Genomic DNA, 11,768 nt, shown 5'->3' on the forward strand with positions numbered 1-11,768 from the left:
TGGGTTCAAGCTAAGGTGTTTTTCAAATACTACCTGTGTGATATCTAGCAAGTTCCTTAGCCTCTCTGGACTCATGATCCAAACTGTAACATGCAAAATTATTCCTAGCTCAGAGGGAGACACCATGAATGCCAATCCCAGTGCGATTCCATGTTATAAAGTTGCCATCCTGTGTGCTGCTGTGAATTCCTCTCAGATAAAAATCCGTGCTATGAGATCAGAGGGTCTCATAGCCAGTGGTCCCCTTCCCCTCAGGACATTTGGCAATCACAGGACTTCACAATGGATTATATTGTTTTATATGCCCTCCTGCCCCGCTGCCATCTGAGCCTCCTGAAGAGAGACTGCATCTTCTCACCACTCCATCTCCACTGCTTGCTCCCGTGACCATCACCTAATAGCACTCAGTGAGTATCACTGGGGTGAGTGACAGTGGGCGGGTGTCTTTCCAGGCCTTCTTAGCGTGGTATTTGCTATATCATGTTTTCAGTAAGTATTGTAAGAACAAAGGTCCCGAAGGACCAAGACTACAGCTTCTCCATTCCTAAATCCTGGAGCCAGACACAAAGCTGCCACCAGCACCGGACCCACAGAAGAGAATGTTGAAAACCATCCTGAGCCTCAGGGCCCATTCTCTTTGCTTTAAAAGTGAAATCAATCTTCACACACTAAATAATCTCATGTTCACAAAACAAAACTGACACCAGTGACTTTTCTGTTCTCATCTCAGAACAGAGGTGCAAATTTCTGTTCTGAAGACAGAGATGCAGGTTCCTCCCTGAGAGCAACCTTGGGCTCATGCAAGCTGCCAGTCAGCCAACGGAGAAGCATTCGACCAATCTAGGAACCAGAACCCCTGTTTGCCAGGAGCTCCAAGACAGGGATCTGCCACCCCTACAGCCTTAGACTTGAGAATGTGGGAGACTGAAGCACCTGGGTCTCAAATTCCTCTGACTTAAAAACAAGAGCAAAGTAGACTCGCCTCCCCTGTGTTCCACGGAGAACTAAGAACCCTGGCAGCTCGGCCTTAGGTCCATACTGCATAAGGGACACCTCGGGGGAAGGCATGATCAGGTGAGAAGAGGGACCCAGGGGATCAGTACCCTTTCCCCTTCCTAATTAGGCAGAATATCTCAGGGGATGCAGGACCTCACAGGCTTTTAAGAAGGAAAAAAAAGGAACAGATGAGAAATGTAAACAAATTAACTTCACCCAGTGCTCAGAGGGCACTCACCTGCATGGCGCTGTTCACAGGGCAATGATCCCTCTCCTGCTCATCAGGAGCTTGATCCTGGGGCTTGATATAAAATAACAATACTCAATAGTGTGGGTCCAAGGCCTAGGGAAACTGAAATAGCACATCTCAAAGCCTGTGGTGTGGAAGAGGTATAGATGGGTGGTTCCCAGCCAGGGGTGTTATTACCCCAGAGGACACTGGGTAATGTGTGGAGCCATTGGCTGAGGTCCAAGCTGGCTGGTGAGGGAGGGGCTGCTCACATGAAGCTGGGAGAGCCCAGGGAAGCTGTGACATCCTGCAAGGCACAGAACTGTCCACATAGCAGAGAATTACCCAGCCCAGTGTCTATAGGACTGCCCAGGAGATGCCCCGCTATAGCTGAAGCAGATTTGCTCAGAATTCATAAGCATTGAAATTAAGTGTGGAGAACATAGGAATTCCTTACAGTGCTTTGACCACGCTTTTGTATGTTTTAAATTTAGTGTGATAGAATGTTTTAGAGATGGATTATATTGTTTTATATATAAAACAAGATAATATTTTATAAAATGAATATATGTTTGTAAAAAGAATGGGCTCTAGGCAAGCACTACTAACAAATATTTTCAATTCAGGCTTGACTATATTCAGAGTTGAATGGAGATGACATACATACGTTTCAACTACTAACTAAAGAGAAGACTATAATGAGACATTTTAAGATTTAAGTTCAACACAATATGTTTTGCACATATAAAGACTGAGTTAAACATTATTCTTTATAGAGAAAGAAACACAAGGAAGATAATTGGCACACAATTACATAAAAGTCTAAAATTATTGAAGAAAAATAATTACATAAAATGCTAAAATATTTAAGTAAAAATTTTAAGTGTGTATAATAAATCCTCATGAAGTTGAGTTTCTGTGAAAATCTTTCAACCAAAATATTTTCTATGCTGAAAGTTTGCTTCAATAACTCTACAGAAGTCAATTTTCAAATTTGTGTCTATGAATGTTTATTGGAGGAAACTACATTTTTAAAAGTATTTTGTGGTATAAAAGTGGACTTGTTCATATAAAACTTTAAATTACATTTGTCATAAGAAATTGACTTCATTTCCTAACTTAGTCAAGAGTAACCATTGATTTTGACAACACTAATCCTTTTCTTTTAGAATTAAGAATATATCCAGGCTAGAAGTGTAGTTCAGTGATCAAGCACTTGCCTAGCATGCACTATCTCTAGCATCATGATCAATAAATATATTCTTAAAAAAGAATTAGGAATGAATCCATATACATTCCTCCTTGTGAAAAGTTATTTAGAAAAAATAAGTAACTTTATATTTTTAAAGAAGAATAATTTTTTAAAAGTCTCCAGGAGGTTTTACTTCATCAACAAACAAACACTGAAATCAATCCAATATCCAACAGTGAATTTTATTTATTGTGGTGTCTTCATGCAATGAAATTCTACTTAATACAAAGAGCATTCATTGTAAGGCAGAAAGATAGGGAAGGATGCAGGAACTTCGGTTTGTGTAGAAGGGAGTGAGGGAAAGGGGTGGGGTTGTGGTGATGGGAAGGACAGTAGAATGAGACAGACATTAGTACCCTGTATACATGTATGATTACACTACTGGAGTGACTCTGCACCATGTACAGCCAGAAAAAAAAGGAGAACTTGTGCTCCATTTGTGTATAATATGTCAAAATGCATTCTACTGTCATATATAACTTATTAGAACAATTTTTTTAAAAAGAACAAATTATTGGAATCCAAAACACAGACAATTTCCAAAGACATTGTGTTGAATGAAGAAAAAAAAAGCCAAATACCAAAGCTTCCATTCATAAGTACATGGGAAGAGGCCAAATTAATTCATGATGATAGAACTTAAAGCTGGGGTTGGGGAAGGAAATACCTGCAAGAGCCAAAAGAAGTTTCTGGAATGATAAAATATCTACATCTCAGTTGGGATGCTCATTAGTTATCCAAAGATAAAAAAAAAAAAAAAAAAAAAAAAAAACATTGAATTGTACATTTAAGGTCTTTACTTTTCACTGGATATAGTTTTAAGTTAATTACAAAGTAAAAACTATCTGAGATAGAGAACTACAACAGAAGGAAATATCTGAATCAGAATAGTTGGATCTGGTCCCAGGCATGTGCCTGATTTATCTTGGAGCAGATCACAGGTGTTACCCAAGACTTGATGTTTTCTTTCCTGTATAATATTAGAACCCCTAAAGATTTATTGGAGCATGTGCCCACATGGAACGAAATAAAAATTATATTACCCAGGCTTCGTTATAACTTTGAAGGGATATAACTTATTTTGTCACTTCTTTTATAAGGATGGCAGGAACTTGGCTTTGAGAAACAAGCTCCAATAGCCGTCTGGGGCCATGAGGTGAACACTGGAAGGGAAGCTATTAAGGATGGAGAAACATGGTGAAGAGAATGTTTCTACCTTGAATTGTTTATTTTTTTTACTTCTCTCTTGTTTCAGATCCTGATCCTTGCAAGTAAAACGTATGTTTTATTTCTTGTTTCATTGACTTCACAGGATTTCTTCGAGACTCCAGTGAGGTAGTAGATGTGAAATGGATTTGGAATAATAATAACAAGGTATTATGCAAACATAAGGCATATCAATTACAATATTAACAAATCCAAATATGTCTTCCAGGTATATCCACACAGTTTGGAAAGTTGGTATTGTTTTACTGCAAGATAATGTGTGAAAACCTCTTTTTGTTGATATCTTAATTGTATCTCAATAAGAGAGTCCCCTCACTCCAAGGGACCGCACATCTGACTTAAACCCTTCCAAATGATGAAGACAAATGTTGACACAATCTTGACATTACTCATTCAGCAGCAATTGAGTATCTGTCATCTGTCAGTCATCGTGCCAACTGCAAAGTCACATGGAAAAGGGCACAGACACAAGAAGGGGTGAAGAAGTGAGGCTGAAACTCAATCTGACCCAGGTAAGTTTGGTTAACACTTGAGACATCATGCCCAGGTGGGATGTTCCTCTTCTATACTTGGAACTATACTATTCTTTGCTTGAGAAAATAAAACCAAGAGTGAAGAGAAATAGCACGGCAGTTGACTGATAATAAAACTCATCAAAAGAGACATAATACCATATATTTAATCCTTTTACAGTCACTGTTTCCAAGAAATTCAAAGATACACAAAAAGTTTCAAACTACATAAAATCTGCCCCCCAAATACATTGTTCATTATTGACCTCAACAAGACATAAGAACTACAAGTTTTATAAAGGGTTGATGGAAACATGTTTTGATAGATCAAAAGTTCAGGACATTACTCATGTGGTAATTCACCTACATTAGCAAATTGCAATGTGAGGAATGAAATTGCAGTGAATTGGCCCCAGACCTTAGGTACAGGAATACATATGCAAATAGGATCCATTCTCTGTCCTCAAGGACTCCAAGGGTAGTTTGTCCCTCATTTGAAATTCCCAGGCATTCACACCCCAGCTCTGCCTTCTATCCATCAGAGGGAGATGAAAACTGGGTCTGCTCTTAGGAAAACTGTGACATTAGGACAACCATCCTGCTCTTTGCCCTGAATTTCCAAGACAAGGTTACAGAATCATGGAAAATTTCGTTGCCTATCTCACGTTATCCAGTCATTCAGTGGTAGATTTGGATTTTATTCAGTCAATCTGGTGACACAGTCAAATCTTTAACTACCTTGCTATGCCCAGGTGCACCAATCTCCAAGAAACCATTTTACCAAACCTCCTATGGACAGCACTCCCTCCTTAAAGGCAGACCCTGAGATTGTTCTAATAGCAATGTACCCAGTCAGGGCAGAAACTCTGCCTCATCTAAGCCCATCACGTAATCCCAACATCATTTCCCAATGCTCTCTTTCCCAGCCTCCTTTGCATGTAGGGTGACCTCATGACCTCTTTCTGCTAAAAAAACAAAAACAAAAACAAAAAAAACTCAAATTTTGCTGAAACATTTCTCAGAATTATTTCTCAAAATAAGGAATGGGCCTTTCCCACTCTTCATATGAAGAAGATATGAAGCTTGAAGCAGCTGCCATTCTGCATCTTGCATCCTAGGATGACAATATAGAGAGCCGAGGAGGCACCAATCCATGTGCTGCAGTTATAGAATTAGGAAAACACCATCAAACCATTGATCTGCAAAGTTTTCCTTTAGAAAGCAAGACATGATTCTGTGGCTTAAACCAAGACTGGGTAAACTTTTTATATAACATAAGAAAATAAATATTTAGGGCTTTGCAGACTCTGCAATCTCTGTCACAGTTTCTGCTCAATTTTTCATATGAAGCATAGAAAAAGGTACAGCTTACCTATAAAATATGGGCATGGCTCTCATCCAATATCTGTACTATGGACATTAAAATGTGAATTTCACATAACTTTTATGAGTCAAAAAATCTTCTTATTCTTCTGATTATTTTTATCCATCATTAAAAATATAGAAGCACTTCTTAGGTCACAGTCCACACAAGAACAGGCAGTGAGATTGGTTTGATTGGAGACGCTCTTCACCAGATTGAACCAAATGCAGTCCTAGCTACAACACTGGCCTTCCCTCAGAGCCCAGATAACCACTGTCTAGAAAAGAAGAGTCTTTTAAAATTGTCTAGATTTGGATAATAATGGTTAGTAGCACTTTTCTTGACTTTCACTCACTCAGAGACATTTTCATTATAACAATACTACTCTTACTCATGAAATAAATTTCCTACCATAGAATTTCAGGCATGAGAACCAGGCTAATAGGAGGAAGTCACCAAATATGGTACAGAAGGCTTCCTGGAACCACCCCAAGATGACACTGGTAAGAAAAACCAGCTAAAACGTGGTCTTTGGTCTCCAAGTACCATAAACCTTCCCCCTACCACTACATGTTAACCTCAGAGGTGAAATGAATACAGCCAAGGTCACACTGCTGAGAGGTGACTTGGTGAAATTCCATTTCACGTGATCCATCTGTCAATTTTAAAGGCTTTGCACCGCTGACTATTGGAGAAAACACGGAAAGCATCCCAATGTGAACATAGTACCATATACTGATAGCTATGACAGGGTTTGAAATGGTACCATGGAGTTAAATTAAGTCATTAGAAATACAACAAAATGAAGAACAGGTGAACTTTTGCTCTACTCCTTCACGGTTGACTGAAATCAGATTGCACTTTTAGTCACCCTGTTTCATGTTTTCATTTTTATTCTATCCTCGAGTTCACTTTTTTGCCCCACAACTTCCTAATGGCATTTTTCACCTCTGCGTTTCTGAGTGTATAGATGATGGGGTTCAGCATGGGGGTGATGACCGTGTAGAACACGGCCACCAGTTTGTCCTCAGTGTAGGTGGAGGCGGGCCTCAAGTAGAGGAAGATGGCAGGTCCAAAAAACAAAATGACCACTGTGATGTGAGAGGCGCAGGTGGACAGGGCTTTGCGCCTCCCCTCTGCAGAGTGGTTCCTCAGGGTGAACAGGATGACGATGTAGGAGGACACCAAGAAAAGGAAGGAGAATACAGAGAACAATCCACTGTTGATGAACATAATAATGCCAACCACAAATGTGTCTGTACAGGCAATCTTAAATAAAGGATGAAGGTCACAGAAATAATGGTCAATCACATTGGGACCACAGAAGGGCAATGGGATGGTGATAAAAATCTGAATAATGGAGTGAAAAAAGCCCCCCAGCCAGGAACCAACCACCAGACGGTGGCACACAGGACGGCTCATGATTGCTGTGTAGTAAAGGGGTTTGCAGATGGCCACGTAGCGGTCATAGGCCATCACGGCAAGCAGGAGGATCTCAGTGACCCCAAAGAAGTGGAAGAAGAAGATCTGGGCCAGACAGCCCTTCAGAGAGATGGTTTTGACCTTGGCAAGTAAGTCAGTGATGAATTTAGGGACCACAGTAGAGGAGTAACAGATCTCCACCAGGGACAGGTAGCTAAGGAAGAAGTACATGGGGGAGTGTAGACTCTTACTGATATTGACTGTCACAACAATGAGGCCATTGCCCACCACAGTGGCCAGGTACACGGGGAGAAACAACACAAAGCACACTCTCTGCACCTCTGGGTCCCGGAAAAGGCCAGTGATGATTAACTCAGTCACATTGTTTGAACCGGCCATGGGTTCAGTTCAGGTGTGCTGGATACCAGATACTGAGGGACCTGCAATAAAGCATACAGTGGTTGTATCACTTTAGAGGGTGAAAACCAGTTTACAGTATGCTTATTACTCAATAATTCATTTAGCCAACGTGTAATCATTTAACATTAAATTTTAGCAATCTAACACTAACTCATTTTAATTATTTTACTTTTATTATTAGAAAATGAAGGCTCAGAAAATCATTATTTAGCCATGACCACATAGAAAATGGTGAATTCTGGGACTTAGAACCACTCTTTCTTTTATTTGAATTTTCTAATTCACCACAAGATAATTCAGAATTTTATGAGCCACTCAGGTGAATAGCCTGTATTTTTACTACCTGCATTGCATTTTGATAGCTCTCTCCTAATGGGAAATCCCCTTTGCACATACCATTACTCCTGTGTTCCTTATTTATTTTATCTGTGCCTCAGGAACTTACTTCTCACTGACAGCCCTCGCTTTCCCAAAATCCTCTCTGCAGTCTCCTTTCCTCCATCATACCAGTCTTCAATTCATGCAGATTGATGTTCTTCACCAATCTCACAGCTTCAGAGAGCATGTCTCCATGACAAATGCTCACACACTCTGGGGAGAGTTGAATTCACTAGTCTTCCTCCATCATTCCACCATTTCACACCTTCCACCACACAAACTACCAAAAGATCCTACACTCTAATAGCATGTCCTCTGAGAACTTGCTATGGCTAGCAGTTGCAGGTGTGGTTCTAGGTTGGTTAGTCACTAGAAAGGAATACAATAACAGGAGTGAGGATGTCTCTCTAAGTTTCTTCTCTGGTGCAAATACTGTGAAGTTCTTACAAAACTAAACACCTACCAGATTACACAGAAGAAATGTATACCACAATACATACCTCAGGATAAAAATATCATGTAACCCAAAACAATATACTCCACATGAAGGTGCCCCAGTTGAAGTTTTAATCATATCTGATCTATATTAATAGGAAAAACATGAAAAATTTGATTCCCTACTATAAAACTTATCCCTCTATTTCCCCTCTATTTTCTTTTTTTCAGACAAACTATGCTTTTATTCAATAAGATAAAATACTTTATGCTATTTTATACTTTATCAAAACACAGCTTAATTTTCTTTTGTATATAGGATTTTTTTTCATGAATTACTATTGTTTATTTCATAGATTTTTTATTAATTTTAAAAAATTTATGTATGACATCAGAATGCATTACAATCCTTATTACACATATAGAGCACAATTTTTCATATCTCTGGCTGTATACAAAGTATGTTCACACCAATTCATGTCTTCATACATGTACTTTGGATAATGATGACCATCACATTCCACCATCCTTGCTAACCCCATGCCCCCTCCCTTCCCCTCCCACCCCTCTGCCCTATCTAGAGTTAGTCTATTCCTACCATGCTCCCCCTCCCTACTCCACTATATGCTACAAAGACACAGCCACACCAATGTTTATAGCAGCACAATTCACAGTAGTTAAATTGTAGAACCAACCTAGATGCCCTTCACTAGATGAATGAATTAAAAAATGTACTGTCGATTACATAAGAGAATTATTCATGAAAAAGTAAAAATAAGATATACTGTTTAAAAGAGGATGCTAGAACAACTGTTAAACTATTTGGGGGAAAATTAAATTTGATTACCAGACTTTCACTCCCATTAAAATTAATTCTCAATTAAAGAATTAGAAATAAAAATACAAATATTTAAAGAACACAAAGCAGAATTGGTGATCATGATGGAAGTCTGATATAAATGATAGTAGATAGTATTTGAATATACACAAAAAAATAAAAACTTTTGAATGAAAAGCAAAAAAACATAAACAAAAACATTACTCAAATGATAAAATCAGAAAAAATGCAAAAATACGTATGATAAATCTCAAGAGCCTTCTATTTTTAAATCTTTCATATCTCTAAGATGTTCATGCATTCCAAAGGAAAATGAGCAAAGATAATAATTTTTGAGAAACCCACAAAGACTAAAAGATCAATATACATATGAAAGAATGTTCAGCTTCACGAATAATCAAATAAATGCCCAAAAAACATAACAAATGATAAGTAAACGGTGATCTGTGGAAAATTAGAATAAGATAACAAGCATGGGTTAGGGTTGGTGTTAGCCTCATATTCTATGGCAGAAGTAAAGATCAGTAAAAGCATTCTGAACAGCAAACCTGATAGTGTGTATCAAATATTAATGCTCTTTCTACCTCCAATAACATATCCCAGGAGGAACTGGTTGAGTATACAAGTGTTGGAGGCATAGGTGTGTGGGACATCTCAGACCGACTTAGGGTGCATATTTTTTCCAAATCACATTCAGAAGTGTTGCCAAGGTAGCCTGAAATCAGCTGAGCTGGGAATATATATGCACATTGAAAATATATGCACATTGAAAATCAGCAAACACTACAAAAGAGGAACTAATTCTTAAGAAAAGCCCATGGTTAAACTGTTTTAGTCAACATTTTCATTGCTATTACCAAATGCCAGACAAGAACAACTTAGAGGAGAGGAAGTTTATTTTGGCTCACAGTTTCAGAGGTTTTGTCCATGGTTGGTCAACTCCATAGCTCTGGCCCAGGACTGAGGCAAAACATCATGATAGAAGAATGCAACAGAGGAAAGCAGCTCAGGACATGGTAATCAAGAAGAAGAGTGAGGATCAACTCATGAGGGACAAAATATAAATCCCCAAATCATTCCGCCCCACCCCATGACCTACTTCCTCCAGCCACACCTGCCTACAGCTACTACTACCCAGTTAATCCCTGAATCATTTGGAATCTCATCTAATTGTTTACCTTTGAACATTCTTGCATCATCTCAAACATGAGTTTTTGGGAGACATCTCATATCTAAACCATAACATTCCACCCTGGCCCTAAAAAACTCATGCCCATGTCACACGACAGAATATATAGTAGGTTAACCGTTCCATTATTACCCAAAATTCCAAGTCCAAAGTCTCCGGAAGGACTCAAGACAAACTCATGGATATTTTCCCCTGTAAAGATCAAAAGCAAGTCACATATATCCAACATTTAATGGAACAGAGGAAACATTGCCATGGACAAGGGAGAAATAAGGGCATAGAAAGAAGGGATGGGACCAAAGCAAGACCAAAATTCAGCTGAGTCCTGTAGCCCTAAGACCAGCATCTAGGGCACATAGCATTGTGTTGTTCTCTCCAAAGGGCTTGTGTAGCTCCTCCCCTATGACCTTGTTGGTTGCAGCCCACATGGTCTCTTGCTTGTCTCATTCCTGTTTGAATCCTGCAGCTTTGTTCCACACTACTGGTACCCCTTAATCTCAGGGTTCTCTACATGGTAGCCTTGGATTCCTTCTCACATCCTCACAATCACATTCTTGGGGCCTACCTGCAGAGATTTCAACTCTGCTACACTTTTCCCGTCCTCCCAGGCCTTCCTTAGAAATATCAGTGGAAGCCTTCATGACCCCCTTACTCCAGCACCCTGAATTGCTGCAGATCCAGGACCACATGGTTGGTGTCAAGGTCTGCCACCATCTCAAACAGTAGCCAGTTCTCCTGGGATCATCGTTGCAGCAGCCTCTAAGTGTCTGGGTGACTGAGCACAGTGAGGCAACTTCATAGCCACCCTGGGCAAGCAGTGTGCCCCTGTGGTCTTTTCTCAGAGGAATTACTACTTTTATACCCTTGAACCTGGTATGGGTGTCCTCTTGCCAATTCCTGAGATGTCCCCAAGTCACCATTCCTACTGTTTGTGTGGAAAGTACTTAGCACTTATTAAGTAATTCTATTGTCTTTAACAACCACAACTACCTCAGCTCAAGCGTTATTTACACTATTCTGGCAAAACTGCAAGTTTTTAAAATATTTCTGCTTTGCTTTCTTCTCCTGATTATCACAGGAACCTCAGCTAAAAGCCACCAGCAATATCCATAGCACTACCTGAATGCTGTGCTTCCTTGAAATTTCCTCCACCAATTGTTACCTTTAAATTTAGCCTCATAGAAAGTCTCAAGATATGGGACAATATAGACAATTTCTTTGTCAGAATGTAACATGAACGGCTCTAGTCCACTTTCCAATAGAGTCCTCCTTCTCCCAAATCTCATAAACCAGTCTTTAGTGTTCATAGTCCTTTTGGCATTCTGGTCTTTTGAGCTTCCACCAGAATCACCCATTCAACTCTGCCTACAACATTCTAAAACTTTCCTGACTTGTATCTTTAACTTTTCGAAATTCATCCCTCAAACCAAAAACAAAGGTTTCTGATCCATGTGGCCAGGTTAGTGACAGCATTGACTGAAATCTTGGTAACAATTTATCTTTTCAG

The 11,768-nt window shown here is 39.4% G+C and overlaps 1 protein-coding gene across 1 annotated transcript; it reads right to left on the bottom strand.

The window, feature by feature from the left end:
* Nucleotides 1–6,470: 6,470 nt before the first annotated feature.
* On the bottom strand, nucleotides 6,471–7,400 carry LOC114093725 (olfactory receptor 4B1-like). The gene has a single exon (XM_027936620.2). The coding sequence runs from the start codon at nucleotides 7,398–7,400 to the stop codon at nucleotides 6,471–6,473; it is 930 nt and encodes a 309-aa protein (XP_027792421.2).
* Between the last annotated feature and the right edge of the window lie 4,368 nt (nucleotides 7,401–11,768).

The sequence above is a fragment of the Marmota flaviventris genome, chromosome 9, assembly GCF_047511675.1.
Source record: "Marmota flaviventris isolate mMarFla1 chromosome 9, mMarFla1.hap1, whole genome shotgun sequence".
NCBI classification, from domain to species: Eukaryota; Metazoa; Chordata; class Mammalia; order Rodentia; family Sciuridae; genus Marmota; species Marmota flaviventris.